Source organism: Protopterus annectens, chromosome 2.part1, assembly GCF_019279795.1.
Source record: "Protopterus annectens isolate FY-2018-M chromosome 2.part1, PAN1.0, whole genome shotgun sequence".
Taxonomy (NCBI): domain Eukaryota; kingdom Metazoa; phylum Chordata; order Ceratodontiformes; family Protopteridae; genus Protopterus; species Protopterus annectens.
Window position 1 is genome coordinate 1,474,566,013 of NC_056729.1, and position 16,951 is coordinate 1,474,582,963.

The 16,951-nt window shown below is 40.7% G+C and overlaps 1 protein-coding gene across 2 annotated transcripts in view; it reads right to left on the minus strand.

The window, feature by feature from the left end:
• Positions 1 to 16,951, minus strand: part of CFAP74 (cilia and flagella associated protein 74) — a 3,161,205-nt gene that overhangs the window by 1,177,732 nt on the left and 1,966,522 nt on the right. For both annotated transcript variants that reach the window (XM_044062943.1, XM_044062944.1), the window contains exon 21: positions 16,500 to 16,628. In XM_044062943.1, the coding sequence (XP_043918878.1) occupies positions 16,500 to 16,628 (129 nt within the window). The remainder of the gene's footprint in view (positions 1 to 16,499; positions 16,629 to 16,951) is intronic.

Below are 16,951 nucleotides of genomic sequence, written 5' to 3' on the forward strand. Positions count from 1 at the left end.
AACGATGTGGACATCCTACAAAAGGGCCTCACTGAGACAGATGCCTGGTAAGCCATGGTCTCAAGCTCAATGCCAAAAAGTGCATTGTCATCCCCTTTGGTAAAGCTCTGTACCCATGAACTACCACTTAGGTGGTAGTCTAATTAACACCGAAAAGTGTGATAAGAGACCTTGGGACACAAGTGGATAGTAGTCTCTCCTTTGATAATCAAATCGCCACAGTGGTCAGGAAATCCTTCTACGTGGCACACCTCATCACAAAGGCTTCTCATCCAGAAAAAAAAGAGGACATTGTTCCCCTCTACTCATCATTCATTAGACCCATTATAGAGTACAATGCCCCTTTTGGTATGTACCTCACAAGACATCTACAACAACTGGAAACCCCACAAAAATACCTCACAAAGAGGATTACTGGCCTCAAACAGATGCCTTACGCAGACCGTCTCAAAAAACTCCAGCTTTACGCTGTCCCATATCGCCTACTCAGAGGTGATTTTTGCCAAACATACAAAGCTATGTCAAACCCAGAGCTGTTGGATATGCTCCACTAAAAGAAATCCCAATCCTTCTGAGCTACATGCTCTAGGGACCTAAACCTTGTCACCACAATAAACAGAACATGCTGGAGGGATAGATTCCTGTCCCAGAGACTTCCCATACTCTGGAACAGACTACCTATCTATGTCAAACAGAGCTCCTCATTAACACTCTTCAAGAAAAATCTTGATGATCAGATGGGTAATAGGAAATTCACCCCAGGGATCACTTCTGTGGTTCTGCTTGACAGGGGCACAGGAAAATTATTTTCTTGGGTGGCGAAAGCCAGGGTACCTTTTGGCTAGGCTTGTATAAGACCCTAGGGCCAATAGCCTAGTACCTACCTACGAACCTATTAAACCAAGGTCCCATTTGCTTCAGTTGTTGATAGCTCAGCTGGATATAAAAGTTCCCACGGCAACTATTGAAAAGAGAAGGGGAAGTTCCCAATACCCTGGCCAAATTTCCCATGGTAGTATAAATGCCACCTCAAGTATCCCCTCAAAAAGAGGCTACAAGCCTAGTGAAATGAATCCATTCAGCAATGGATAGATAGATAGATAGATAGATAGATAGATAGATAGATAGATAGATAGATAGATAGATAGATAAAATACAATGTACTGTACATAATTTCTATAAATTGCATATATTTCTTTTTGTAGCTAAATTGCAAGCTCACATGAAACCTGGACTTTTTTCAGTTATGGTTGCAAGGAAAAAATTAATATGGTTTGTGAGCTTATCATTAGTGCAGTCTGCAGAAAATACTAGGAGAGTATGGCACAGGTTCTATAAATAATATATTTAAGATCAATTACAGTCATTCTGAGCTGTCAAAAAGAAGAGAGAAATATGAGCCAGACAATCTGTTCTCTCAAAGAGTGGCACTGACTAATTGTCAGCTTTTCTCTGTAAGAATAACAAGATCTCTACAAGATAGGAAGGCATGAATAAACAGGGCTTACTACTGTGAAAAGGAAGGAAGCAGACTGCCAAGTCTGACAGAGGGAAAAGATGATGCAAATGCTAGCCTGAAGTCTCTTAACAATATCAACACTGTTAACAATGAAAAATAATCAGATCAACAAAGCTTTATATAGTCTTGCTACTTCAACCCTCATAAAGAACTTGAAATGGAATATATCTATAGTGTTACACCAAAGGACAACAAGCAGATGTAAACATATGTGGTGGTAAGTGATTTGTATTCCAGGCTTTTATGAAATTGCTAGTCAAATTATTTGCAAAATTCACTTCCAGATTATACCACTAATAACTTTCTTTCAGACTAAAGACTTTCTTTCTAAATTTAACTTTTAATTACATGTAAGAATGATTGGTGGTCTAGTACCCTGTGTGACTATTTAACAGCTGAATGTGGACAGTTGTTCCCTTGTAGCTAAAAACCAAACATGGCAGATAGAAATGACTAAAATAAGCAAGCTGGTAACTAATCCCACATTTTTTTTGCAGTATAAACAGCTATGTATATTTCAAAATAACAAGAAGCAGGATCCTTCTCTAACTCTGCTGTGCTTTACACTGCAAATGTGTCCTACGTAAATTCTCGTCTTTGGCAATTCATACACACTTTATTATTTTACTGTTTTACTTTATTATTTTTATTGTCCGTACACACTTCCAGTACAGTGCACAAAAAAATTTCTATCATGACTTAAAGTGTATTGTTACACTTCTCACACATGGCGCACAGCAAAGGTTATCCCACTCCACAAGTGGAAAGCCACCACGGACCCCGGGAACTACCGCCCCATTAGCCTGACGAACCTGGTCTGCAAGGCCATGGAACGTATCATTATGGAACTTATAAACAAAGACATTGGTAATCTCCAAACTCTGGACCCCACCCAGTTCGGGTTTGTAAAAGGCAGATCATGTCTCCTAAACTTGATAGACTTCTTTGAAGCAGTCACCAAAGCCACAGACAAGGGTAAGGTGGTTCACACAGCCTATCTAGATCTTGCCAAGGCTTTCGACACCATCCTCCACTCTGGAATTATAGATAAACTCACTAAACTAGGTATAAATCCCTATGTCACAAGATGGGTTGCCAACTGGCTCACTGACAAAACCCACACTGAGAAAGTAGCAGACTCCAAATCCGACTTCAGACCAGTGACAAGTGGAGTACCACAGGGTTCAGTCCTGGGTCCTCTCCTGTTTGGTATCTACTTCTCTGAAGTACAGGCTAACACAGAAGGTCTTTGGCTAACGAAGTTTGCAGATGACGGCAAACTAGGAGCCATAATCGAAACTCCTAATGATGTGGACATCCTACAAAAGGGCCTCACTGAGACAGATGCCTGGTGTCAAAGCCATGGCCTCAAGCTCAATGCCAAAAAGTGCACTGTCATCCCCTTTGGTAAAAACTCTGTACCCATGAACTACAACATAGCCGGTAGTATACTTAATACCGAAAGTGTGATGAGACCTTGGGACACAGGTGGACATTACTCTCTCCTTTGATAATCACATCGCCACAGTAGTCAGGAAATCCTTTTACGTGGCACACCTCATCACAAAAGGTTTCTCATCCAGAAAAAAATAGGTCATTGTTCCCCTCTACTCATCACTCATTAGACCCATTATAGAGTACAATGCCTTTTTTGGTATGTACTTCACAAGACATCTACAACAACTGGAAAGGCTGCAGAAATACCTCACAAAGAGGATTACCGGCCTCAAACAGATGCCCTACCTAGACCATCTCAAAAAACTCCAGCTTTACTCTGTTGCAGCGATCTCTGCCTAACATACAAAGCTATGTCAAACCCAGAGCTGTTGGACATGCTCCACTTAAAGAAATCCCAATCCCGCCGAGCTACACGCTCTAGGGACCTAAACCTTGTCACCACAATAAACAGAACATGCCGGAGGGATAGATTCCTGTCCCAGAGACTTCCCATACTCTGGAATAAACTACCTATCTATACCAAACAAAGCTCCTCGTTAGCACTCTTCAAGAAAAATCTTGATGATTGGATGGAAAATAGGAAATTCACCCTGGGGGTCACCTCTGTGGCTCTGCTCGACAGTGGCACAGGAAAATAATTTTCTTGGGTGGCAAAAGCCAGGGTACCTTTTTGGCTGGGCTTGTATAGGCCCCAGGGCCGATAGCCTAGTACCTAACTATGAACCTATGTATGTTTTACACTTAATTTCATAATTTTCTGATGGTAAAATTGCAAGTTAGTTTGAAAACCAAACAGACTATGAAGTACAGTTGCATAAGTCCTATTTGCCTGTAACAGTAGATGTTCAAATTCCTCACTGCCTCAGTGGCATAACCCAGTACTAGCAAGCTTTCAAAAGTTCAGTCTCCCCTCCCTCTCTCTTCCTGTGTGAGATGATTGATTGAGCATATCCTGAGAGAGAAATCTTCAGCTGTCACAGGAAATCTTCAGCTGTCACAGGAAGTGAGTATTCAGGTATTTTTGCTTCCACAAAGGAGGAGGAGAGGAAATTAACTGAAACCGGAATCATCTAGCAAGAGTAAATTTGCAGCCAATCACAATACCATATAAAATTCAAATCCTACAACAACCAAATCAAAGGGGTTGAAACCCACCTCAACTACCCACAATCTGGGGAATGGCAAGTGGGTTCTGCTACTGATGCACTGAGGAATTCAAACTTCTACTGTTACAGGTAAGTAGGACTTACCCAACTGTACTATGTTCACCATTCCCAGTGCCTCAATGGCATTTTGGGTAGATTCCCAAAGCCTACCTCACCCACAGAGGTGGAAGGATAAGGATGCAGGAGCCCCTGGAGAATGGTCCTCACAAAGCATTCATTGTAACTTGAGAAAGAATTCAGTTTGTAGTGTTTTGTGAAGGTATGAATCGAGGACAAGGTTGCTGCCTCTAGAATGCTTCTAGAATATACCACTTAACAATATGCCATCAAAGAGGATAAGGGCTAGTCAAGTAGCCTTCCTGGCAGAGATTTACCATAGCGGGAATAACAGAAAACAATAGTAGAGGACAACCATCATGCAATAGTTTGCTTAGAGAGAAGCTGACATTTCCTACCCTCCATGTAGGAGACACATGGCTGTTAAGCATTCCCAAAGGGCTTTGTTTAGTCAAGCTACTATCTGAGCTGCCTGTGCATATCCAGTTTTTCCTCCATTGTTTTTTGGATCAGGATAGAACACTGAGAGATTGATGGACTGATTCAAGGTAAATTCAGAAACAACTTTAAGCATAAATGATGGATTAGTGCATAAAAGAACCCTTTCCTTGTGAAAAAAAGGATGGGGTGGCCCACCATAGGAATTTACTAGACTATTGGCCCTGAGGCCCTTATAAGCCTAGCCAAGAGTTTAGCCCATGATTAGACAAGTCATCACTCAATGCCCCTGTCCAGCAGGGATACGGGTGGAATCCCAGGGATGTATTTTCTGTTTCCCATCCAGTTATCCAGGTTGCACTTAAAAAGGGGTAAAGAGGTACTCTGCTTGACGTGCACAGGGAGGTTATTGCACAGATGGGACACAAATCTGTCCCGCCAATAAGTCATGTTGATGTCACAGACCAGGTTGAAGCCGCATGTGTGGGTTACTTGAGTGAAGCTTGACTTGCGGATTTGCAGCAGTCCCATCCAGGTGGGGTCCGAGATTGCCTTGTCTCTGGGAGTCTGTATGAAACTGAGTAGAGGGACTCTACTATCTGAGTAAGGTAGATTTTTGAGGACCTGCATTCTCCTGGTGAGGAAACTCTGTGGTCTCTCCAGCTGCTGCATGTGCTTTGCGAGGTACATGCCAAACAGGGTGTTGTATTCAATAATAGGCCTTATAAGGGAAGAATACAATGATGTTATGACCTCCTTTGTCCCTGGATGAGATACCCTTACTTATGAGGTGGGCCATGTAGAAAGCTTTCTGTACAACAGAAGCAACACAGTGGTCAAAAGTCAGGTTGCTATCAACCTGGGTGCCCAAATTTCTCACAACTGATTGCGTGCTTAGGACATTCTTATTAATGTGATAAGTTGTGGGAACATCACTTTTTTTTGGTATTCAGCTTGAAGCCATGTTTCTGGCACCAGTCATTTGTTTGTATGAGACCCTCTTGGAGGATGTCCACATCACTAGGGGAATTGATGACAGTGCCCAGCTTCCAGTCATCTGCCAACTTGGTCAGCCATAGCCCACTGGTTTTGGCTTGCACCTCAGAAAAGTATATCCCAAATAAAAGAGGCCCCAAGACCAAATCCTGGAGTATGCTGCTCGTTACTAGTCTACTGCTTGAGGTGGCTTCCCCTATTTTGACTAGGTGGGTTGTATCAGTGAGCCAGTTAGCTACCCATCTGGTAACATACAGATTGATGCCTAGTTGAGAGAGTTTATCTATTATGCCCGAGTGGGGAATAGTGTTGAAGGTTTTGGCCAGGTCATGGTAGGCGGTGTGCACCATCTTCCCCTCAACCATGGCTTTGGTGACTGTCTCAAAGAAGTCGACCAAATTTAACAAACATGACCTCCCCCTGACGAAGGCAAATTGTGTGGGATTGAGTGTTTGTAAGTTGACAATGTCCTTGTTAATGAGGTCCATGATAATCCACTCCATGGCCTTGCAGATCAGGCTAGTTAGGCTGATGGGTCTATAATTTACTGGATTGGTGGATGCTCCACCTTTGTGCAAAGGGATGACAGTGGCTGTCCTCCACCCAGCTGGGACAAAGCCGGTACTCTGGCTGTGCTTGAACAGGGAGCCTAATGGTGCTGCAAGTTCCTGCCTGAGTTCATGTAGGATGCAGCCTGGGATCATGTTATCAGGTTCCACGGAGGCTGTTTTTTTTGCCTTTGAGAGGGCAGCATAGCTCTTAACCTCTTAGTGAAAGAAATCTGGACAAAGCCCGATAAAACAGCAGAACAAAGGCCCAAAACTAGGGACACATTTTAAATATTGCTCTTATAAACATAGATAGCTGCTAGAGTAACATGGTTTATTTAGACATACATTTTCTTAAGGATTTGAAGTCTGAAACTCAAATGCATGTCATTTAGTGACTTCAAGTCCTCAGATCATTCTAGTAATTTGCAAGAAAAACACAAATTTTATGATGAACAAACCAAAAATGTGAGCTAAAAATCTGGATATTCTGTGAAAATCTGGATAGTTGAGAGGTATGCAGGGCAGTGAAGACCTATTCCCTAAATATAAGGGGAGGGGGGCAGGTACTGGGAATGTCCTGATTTACTGATGAGGGGGACAGAGGAGTGAAGTTTTTGCTGAATCTGTCAGCCAGCAAGTTTGCTTTATGTAGTTTGCTATGTCTATGACATCTGTATATGTGGTGTCCTTGACCACCAGTTCTGGACAGATCTGTGTGCTTCCTTTGAGATTGCAGACATATGTGAAGAAGGCCTTATGATTGTCTCTAGTAGATGTTGCCAATTTGGACTCGAAGTTTGCTTTGGAGGATTTCACTAGTGCTCTAATTTGCTTGTTCAGGCTAAGGAGAGACTGCTTCCAACTGGGCACCTGCTTCCTTTTGTTATAGAGTTTATTTATTGCAGATGTCCACCAGACAAGTTTACTCTTCCTTGTGGAGGATAATTTAGTCCTGTTGTGTATTCCTGATCCCGTGCATCTATATAAATGCTCGTAAAGTGCTTTGGTATAGTTCTGGATACTAGTGCCGGTTACTAGAGAGGGGGAGGGGGCTGTGAAGTTGTTTATACCATCCCTCAGGAGGCTGTAAATCAGCTTTGGAGAAATTTTTTTTGACCCGAGCTAGGGGGGGGGGGGGGTCAGGGGAGAAAGGGACCACTTTATAGTCAAATCTTACCAGGGAGGATGATATTGCAGGGATGCTGCAGTGGTTACTCATGTTGGTTAATACCAAGTTCAAGATATTATCACCTCTTGTGGTCAAACAGCATATTAAAGGAGTGTTGCTAGTGAGATGCCTCAAAATCAAGACAGCATGCAGCTCAGAGACTCACCCTGCAGATGTGAGACAAATGAGGAAAACAGTCTTCTGAGTGATGAACTGTAAATCAGCCTGAGAAGCAGATTCAAAAAGAGGCAAGACCAATTTCTGAAAAACAAATTTGGGATCTCAGGGAGGAGGAATTTGCTTTTGAGGCATCTCACTAGTAACACTCCTTTAATATACTGTTTGACCAAAAAAGAGACAAAAGAGGGGGGTGCAATGGGAGATAAGCTGGTATGCTGCAAGATACAATTTGCTAGAATCATATGACAAACCACATCTAAGCAGCTCATGCAAATATTTAAAAATGGAGGGGTTGAAACCCTCTTTCCACCCCTGTTATTGTCTAGGCACTACTTAGAAAATTTCTTCCATTTATAAACATATGATTGTTAGTTGCAGGTTTTCTTGCCTCCTTAAATACTTTATGAACATCCTCATAAAGGCATGAAGAAAGAATCATCCAGGATGTCAGATCCAATTGCTCTAAGTTGGGGTGTACCATAACCCTTGTTGAAGGGTCAGCAGATCAGTCTGTGAGGAAACTTGTGATAATTGCCCTTGGCCAATTCCATTAACAGGGAGAACCATCATTGCCTGGGCCAAAAGGGAGTTACCACTATGATCTTGGGTAATTTTTTTCTGAATCTTTAGACGTGCCTTGGGAATCACTGAAAAAGTTTGAAATGCATACAGGTGTAGCACACCTGCAGGTAGCTGAAGAGATATGGGTTCCTTCCTACTTGACTCTGGTGACACCCATATAGGCCCAAAGCACCAAGGGGGCAAAAGGGACAGATTTTATTCTAGGTGACACATCTAGTTTAAAAAGGCAATAGCACAACCATAAACAAATTATTTTAACAGTGCACCAGTTAGCAATAAAGCAAGGTGAAATATGCATGCAGTAAAAATATACATTCACCCTCTTCCCGAGAACTCAACAGAAGAAAGTCTTGACATTCAAACATGCACAAAGAAGGCAATATCAATGAGCAGTAAAGCTTTATAATGCAGCAATACAAACACGGGAAAAATGCAATGTCATTAAGCAATAAAAGAGTCATGATACAACAATACAGATATGAGAAAATGCAATGTCACTGAGCAGCAAAATTCTTGAAGACAGCAGTACTAACAAGAGCAAAATGCAATGTCATTGAACAATGAGGATTTGTAATGCAACAACACAAATATGAGAAAATGCAATGTCATTGAGCAGTAAAGATACTTTTAGGCAGCAGTACTAACATAGCAAAATGCATTATCATTGAACAATAAAGATTTATAGTGCCACAATACAAATATGAGAGAATGCAATGCCATTCAGCAGTACTAACACCCTCTACCCCCCCCCCCCCTTGATCAATTCTAAACAGACCAACTATGAAACACTCTATTATACCCTGTTCACTGGCCAGTGAATATTTACAGTCTTGCTGCTGGCATGATGGGGCCCAACTTGGAGCTCATATGGATCCCAGTTATTTGTAATCCACAAAGCATTTAGGGGGCACCACAATCATATAAAATGATGGCCAGAGCCTCTCACCACTCCGTCGAGAATATCCTAGTGACCAGGCGCTGTGGTTCCTCTGATGAGAAAAGTAGAAAATCACCTACCTGAACTCTGGTAATCATCTATGGCTTCACGGTACTAAGCCCAAGGGAACTCCTGTTCTTGCTGAATAATAGCAGGAGTGCAACTACTGGTTTCAGACTTCTCTCCTGATTCCACAATATACCATATCCAGGATTTCAGCAAGAGACAGACACAATCTGCTAGTTCACTTCCCTGTCCCAAAACATTAGAAAATAAAATCCAGTCATGCTGCAAGACCCTTTTTCCCTTCAGTTACGAGTTTCAGTCTTCCCTCCTTCAGCTAATGTTCCAGTCCCCTCTTTCACTTTCAAAATTGTCTTTTATATTCCTGAAAAGGAGCTCCACCTTGTGGTGTAATGGGAAACTACAGTCTATTACTTCTACATGAAATACAGTGGGAGCTACACATGAACATTCCAGACCATGGGAATGATAGAGCATCTTTCTTCGAAGAATGGTTGCAAGGATGTCTTAAACAGAATTTTTTTTTCAATTGTCTGTTTTGAAAGGAAGCAAAGAGATACACTTGAGGTGTTGCCCACATCTGGATGAAGTCCTGGAAGACCTTTATATGGGGCTTCCACTTGTCAGAATCTGTCCAATATCTGTTTGGTCTGTCTACCACTTTGTTTTTCTCTGAAGAAATGTAAAAGGCCAGAGTCAGAGAATGCTATAGAGCCAGCACTCAGGCTATCAATGCCAATGGACACAGAGGGTATGACCTTGTACCCCCTTGCTTGTTCAGGTACCACATCAAGGTAGTGTTGACTATGACCACTAAAACAGGACTCAGAGTTTATGAATGGTGAAGAACTTTAATGGCACAAATCACTGCCAACATTATTTTTACATTTATGTGATTTGGTGTATCCTACGAACCACAGGCCTTGCACTTGAACTCCTACAGACACGTTGCTTTCAGTGCAAAATCTGAAAAGTCCATCTGGACAAATTGGACTGGGGTCTGAAGAGAGAAAGGGAGTCCTGGATTTAGAGACAGTTGATCCCTCCACCACTGCAGTTCCTGTTTCACAAATCTCAGTACAGGTACCTGGAAATCCAAAGGATGAAGGTGCTAGGTCCAACAATTCTTCAAATGACATTGAATTTTTCTCATGTGTAATCTGGCTAGTGGAATCACAGGGATTACTGATGCCATAAGGCCCAGAATTTTAAGGAACTTTATTACTGAGGCCATTTTTAGAAGAGAGAAATCCATGAAAATGTCCTGTTAAGACAAAACTTGGTCTTCTGGCAGGAAGGATGCCTTTTTCTACTGTGTCTATCCAACACCCCAAGAAAACAATTCATTGAGATAGTGTGAGAAACGATTTTTGAAGTATCAAATTGAAGCCCGGGTGGGAAAGGAGTGATACAACCATGTCTAAGGACTCCAAGCACCTGGATACATAATCTGCACAAATTAGCAAGTCATCTAACTATGGAAAAATGTGGATGCCTAGGGTTCTGCCATAGGCAGCCAAAGGGGCTAGACATTTTGTAAAACACTTGAGGTGTAGTAGATAGTCCAAATGTAATGCAGAAAACTAATAAGGTAAGCCAGGCACAGCAAATCTCAAAAAATTCCTGAAATTGGAAACAATAGGAATATGATGATCAGCATCCTCGAGATCTAAAATCACCATGAAACAAAGGTCTGGAAGCAGCACTAGGACTGATTGTAAGGTGGGCATTTTGGATTTCAGAACTTTTATAAAAGTGTTTAGAAAGGACAAATCTAGGACAGGTCCAAAAGTGCTCCTCCTCTTTTGGAATCAAAAAAAAATTCTGGAGTAAAATTGTTTGCCTTTGTATATTGCATGCACTGTTTCTACCATGTGATGGAACACTAGAGGAAATATCTCTGTCTGGTCTTGTGGCTGTGGGGAAATTCCCCTGAAAGGGTGAGGATTTTCTCTCTACTGCCAAGTGTATCCTCTCCAAAATATTCTCAGAACACATTTGTCTGAGATTATTTGCAGCTAGGCTGCAGGGTTGAGAGAAAGCCTGGGGGAAGGTGGAAAAGAAGAGCAATAGAGGGGTAGGGGTGCTCTGTACCTCAGCACTGTCATTCCTTTTCAGGGGGTTGATCCTTTTTTTCAGAAAGCAACCCTTCTTGTTTGGGTTTTGAAAGAACTGTCCTCTTGCCATTTCTTTTTGGATTTTTGACTTTTGTTTGGCTTGGATTTTTGTTTGTTCTGTCCCTTGAAGGAAGGTGCCTTGTTTGGTAAGAACCTGGGTACGTGAAACATCCTAGATACCCCATGCATTAATTTGCCTCTATCATCTTTTACTGTTTGAGAATCTGTGTGAAAGAGGGTCCAAACACCAATTCATAACTTAAAGGTGCAGTCAAAATTTTGGCAGGTAAGGATGCAGAAAAATCATCCAATCTGTATGCACACTGTAAATTTCCACATAGAACCTTGATAATTTAATATTCTAAAAGCAAGATTACTAGAAAGAGACATCCTTTTACCCTATGACCTAACTATTTTCCCTATCTATCAGGAAGCGGTGGATAAGACTAAGCTGAGGACTTTCATTTAAGTAGACAGCTAGGGAGATGACAACTGAGTAGTCAGTCAAATGAGGAAGAGAAACCTGTCATATCCAAGGAGACTCTACATTTTCTCTGAGCCTTTTGGAGGAACTGCTGGAGTAGATATTGGTGTCCTGCAGGAAGTTTTATAAACATAATTTAGGGTCAATAACAGAGGGGGGACAGCCATAGAACTAGACATCTCATCCTGTATAAAGTCATATACCCGATCTTGTTCTGGGTTTGTTCCTCACTGCTCCCAAGCAAAAAATCCGGTCATCAACTGAGGAATAGTGAACACCATTTGGGCTTAAGCTCAGGTTCACCTACCAAAGAACCAGAGTGACTGGACTCAGTATAAAGAAGGAAATCACTATGGTCCTCATCAGATTCCTCATCAGTCTCCGAATAACATGGTCTCCAGCCATACTAACACTAGAGCAATGTATGGGAAAATGATTATTGAAATTAACTCTCTGCAAAACACTCTTAGCCAAGGAAAGCACATCAGGCTTATAAACAACAACATGATTATTAGCTACATGATGAAGCTTCTGTTTCCTTTTCTTGTGAACTTCACTACTAGATAAAGATAAGTGGGATTATTTCATGGTTCTGATTGCACAAGACAGCCCCTAGTAACTAACAGCACAAATCCACACTGCACTATACCTCTCAACCTCTTAGAGGAAGAAATCTGGACAAAGCCATAAATAAGGGACAAAGGCCCAAAAATAGGGTCAATTTTTAAATATTGTTCTTACAAACTAGAAAGTTGATAGATTAACAAGTTTTGCATTAACGTGGATTTTTCGAAGGGTATGAAATCGGAATCTCAAATATATATCAGAATTTTTTACTTCAACCCTCAATGATTTGCCAGAAAACCACAATTTTATGAGAAACATACCAAAATATGAGGCAAAAATCTGGACATTCTGTGAAAATCTGTACAGTTGAGAGGTATGCACTGTACTTCTGACCGAAATACTGAATGTTTTCTCCGAAATAATAAAAACAATCATTTGTCAAAGACAGAAGCTAAACAAACACCAATAAAAGCAGAAATTCCCTCAGGAATTATTTGCAAACACTGACAGAAATAAATGTATTCTTTAAATAAACATAACACTAGAAAATGAATGTTAAATCTCGTAATAAAATCAGAGGAAGGGGCCCCCAGATGTGGCTTATCTGAGCGGTATTACTGTTGTTTCTCCTGTTACAACCTACTACTACAATTTTGCATATATAGCTATGTACTATTCCACTGCGTACATTATGTTATTCTTATCCATTGTATCCATAAGATTGTTTGGCTCTTTAATATTGTTAATTTGTCTCTATTTGTATGCATTTGTATGTCTGTTTGGGGCTTTTCCCCTCGGGTCTCCACTGAAAAAGGGTAAATTCTTACCCAGCTGGACCAACCTGGATAACAAATGTGAAATAAATAAATAAATAAATGAATAAACCAGAACAAACAACACTGGATCTTGTGAAGAGCCAGAGAACTTTCTACTTTGGACAGTAGAAAAAGATACTTGCTCCCTGTTGCAGCTGAAGGCTTCCATCTCAGGATATGCTCAGCCAATCAGCTGCCACAGGTTGAGAGAAAGAAGGGAGTCTCACTTTCTGAAAGCTGACCAGTACTGGGTTCCCTTGGCAGATAATCCAAAATGCCACTAAGGCAGTGGGAATGATAAGCATTAATAAATGCCACTGTAAAACAAATAGAGCATCAGATTTTCTGGAATACAATTCGAGCACATTCACCTAGCGTCACATCTGCTTCCGTGATTCTGCAAGAAAATCATCAGAAGAAGATATGAGCAGCATACTAATTCTGTGCTTCCAGCCAATGCTGAAAGACTTGGCAACATTTGTAGGGTGATTCAAACTTTGGATTTATCGACTATGATACAGCTGCAGCTACAATTCATGTTGTCATACAGTTTAACATGTAAATGTTACATGCCTTGTGACATGTGTCTGGAGCTTTTCTCCCCAAGCCTCTGCTGAAAATAGGCTCTGTCCTAGTCGGACTTTCTCAGTCAACAAATGTTAAATAAATAAATAAATTAACACTGCAATAATTTCTATTCTGTCTTGCAGTGGGACAGAGGATCCTGGCAGTATACTTGCCATACCAGTCGGTTCACATTTTGTCTTTTTAAAAGAGCCTCCCATGCACCAAACTTCCATCCACACAGAGGTGCTGATGTAAATTATACCTGCCTGATGGCACTCTATGCTGTCTTTAAACCAAAAGAGAATGTGTTTACTGTTACATGCTTCTGTTATCTGCAGTCTGAATTTTGTTTTGAGTGTTACTTTACCAGATCTAGATTTCTAAGTCTGTCTTTTCCTTAAATTGCTAAGAATCTGTTAATTTTTGGAAATGATTAGGCTGGTCATTGCACCATACAGTTTCTTCTTAAGCGATATATTTTCATTACCAGTCTCCATGTAACCATGCTATGCCAGCTTTCCAGTCCTATCCATGCATGCAGTATACACTTAAACAGTCAGGAACACAGTCCTTGATCCTGTCAGCATTAAGTGTTTCTTCTCACTTGTGCTGACACACTAGCACTTGTACTGAACACACTGAAGAATGCCTGGTATTACCCTGTTATCGTGTGTTTCAGTCTAACATGTAATTACAGTTATAAAACATTTATTAAAAAGTACAAATGCACACATTATCCCCATTTCCAACATTTGTCAGCATTATACTTTTGAGAACACAGGTTAGTACGAACACAGAGCTAAATTCCCTTAAGTAGGTTTAGTTTTTTAGAACTGCTGTGATTAAGAGGATTCATAACTTGTTAAAAATACCAATGTCAGATGCATACCTCACAGAATGAAAGCTACGTATGGCAGCTATTAAGGCTTTAACCTACCCCCACCCACAAGAACATATACCAATCTTACTAAGCTGCATTCTTTACTATTACTGCAACATAAGGTTAAGAAGAGAAATAGTACTGCCAGTGCATCACTCCAAACAGTTTTACAATCTTGTCATTGTCATATGGCCAATTTAAGCAAAACGTTTTATCAAATTCCCTACAATACATTTGCTACACCACTATGTTAGTGAAATAAAGGTATAAAAACAGCACTATAGCTTAAAAAATTGTGTAAAATTATTGTTTTTTTCAGTGGTTTTATGTTTTGCCACTTTAGCTATGTGTTTAAAACCTCCAGAATCCTAAAGCTTACTGCAGCACCACATCTGCCTATTCAGACTTCTGAAAAATAATTATAAGGCAAAAACTGTTTTCCTTCTCCTCACTTTCTAGGAATAAAAATAAAACAGAACATAAAATTCAACTCCTAATTATAATAAACAAGATCAAATGATAGACATTGTCCTCACCAACTAATCACCGATTATACACTCATTTATTTTGAAATTCATGTAAGCAAGTAGGGCTCCTCACTAACAGTAAGGGTTCTCAATAATCTCCTGTTCCAGCTACAATGAACAAATTAGCAGAGAGAAAGATAACATTTTCTTTAAAGACATCATTAAAAATGTAACTGTAACACTGCATCAGGTGACTCACTGATAAAGGCTCCTGTTTCACTTCCCTAGGGTCCATTCTTCTAGGTTCTCGAGACATCAGAACTCAGTTTTTACCTCCATTCACAAAATATGTGACATTTGCACACTGTCTCCATATTTATAAGACTTTTCTTTTGGCGAGTGGATTCCTTGTGCCTCCAAAAACGTGTTGGATTACTAGCTTCCACAAATTCTCTGCATAAGTTTTGGAATTGATAATTTGTACCAACAATTTATAAAACTATGCACCCCAGTGTAGACTCACTAAATGTAAGAGTGCCCCCCATGGACCCCAGTGTAGACTCACTAAATGTAGGAGTGCCCACTTATGGACCCCAGTGTAGACTCACTGAATGTAAGAGTTTCCCTCATGTACCCCACTGTAGACTTACTACATGTAAGAGTGCCCCCATGCACCCCAGTGTAGACTCATTAAATGTAAAAAAGTACCCCCCATGCACCCTAGTTTAGACTCACTAAATGTAGAACAGTGCCCGCCTATGCACCCCAGTGTAGCCTCACTAAATGTAAAAGAGTGTCCCCATGCACCCTAGTGTAGACTCACTAAATGTAGAAGAGTGCACCCACCTATGCACCCCAGTGTAGACTCACTAAATGTAGAAGATTGCCCACCTATGCACCCCAGTGTAGACTCACTAAATGTAGAAGATTGCCCACCTATGCACCCCAGTGTAGACTCGCTAAATGTAGAAGATTGCCCACCTATGCACCCCAATGTAGACTCACTAAATGCAGAACAGTGCCCGACTATGCACCCCACTGTAGACTCACTAAATGTAAGTGTGTCCCCCATGCACCCTAGAGTAGACTCATTAAATGTAGAAGAATGCCCACCTATGCACCCCAGTGTAGACTCACTAAATGTAGAAGAGCACCCACCTATGCACCCCAATGTAGACTCACTAAATGTAGAAGAGTGCCCACCTATGCACCCCAGTGTAGACTCACTAAATGTAGAAGAGCGCTCACCTATGCACCCCAGTGTAGACTCACTAAGTGTAGAAGAGTGCCCACCTATGCACCCCAGTGTAGACACTAGATGTAGAAGAATGCCCACCTATGCACCCCAGTGTAGACTCACTAAATGCAGAAGAGTGCCTGCCTATGCATCCCAGTAACACTTTTTAATATCTTGAGTAAAATGTTCTGTGACCAAATAAATGCTGTGGAGATTGGAATATTCAATGTGTCACACAATTTATGAACAAACTAATTAAAGAGAGGCTCATGTAAATGTTAACATTTACCTTGGGAGAAATTTGAGTTGCACACTGAAAGCAGACTGGGCTTGAATATAACCTGTTTTTGGAAGGAGCTCCATGTGGTTTCTCAGTTCATTACAAACTTCAAACTTCAAACGCAGTGCTGTTCTTGCCCTGAAAAACAGTAAAATATTTTTATTAAAGACCAATAATGAACAAAGTAATCCACATTACTTAGTCCAAAATTTCTTATTCCACTGATTTAACTTCCGTTAACAGCTGCAAAAAGCAGTAATTAGTGCCACTGTATACATGTTTATCCAGAAATACATTTATTTCTTATTAGCACATGAGTATGATAGCATGACAAGATTCATCAAGTCAGCATTGGTACGATTCCCAACCATGTTCTTTTGTCATCTCTGAAAAGGGTCATATGTGCCTACTGAACTTATCTTATTAAAATAAATAAATAAATTAATTAATTAATTAAATAA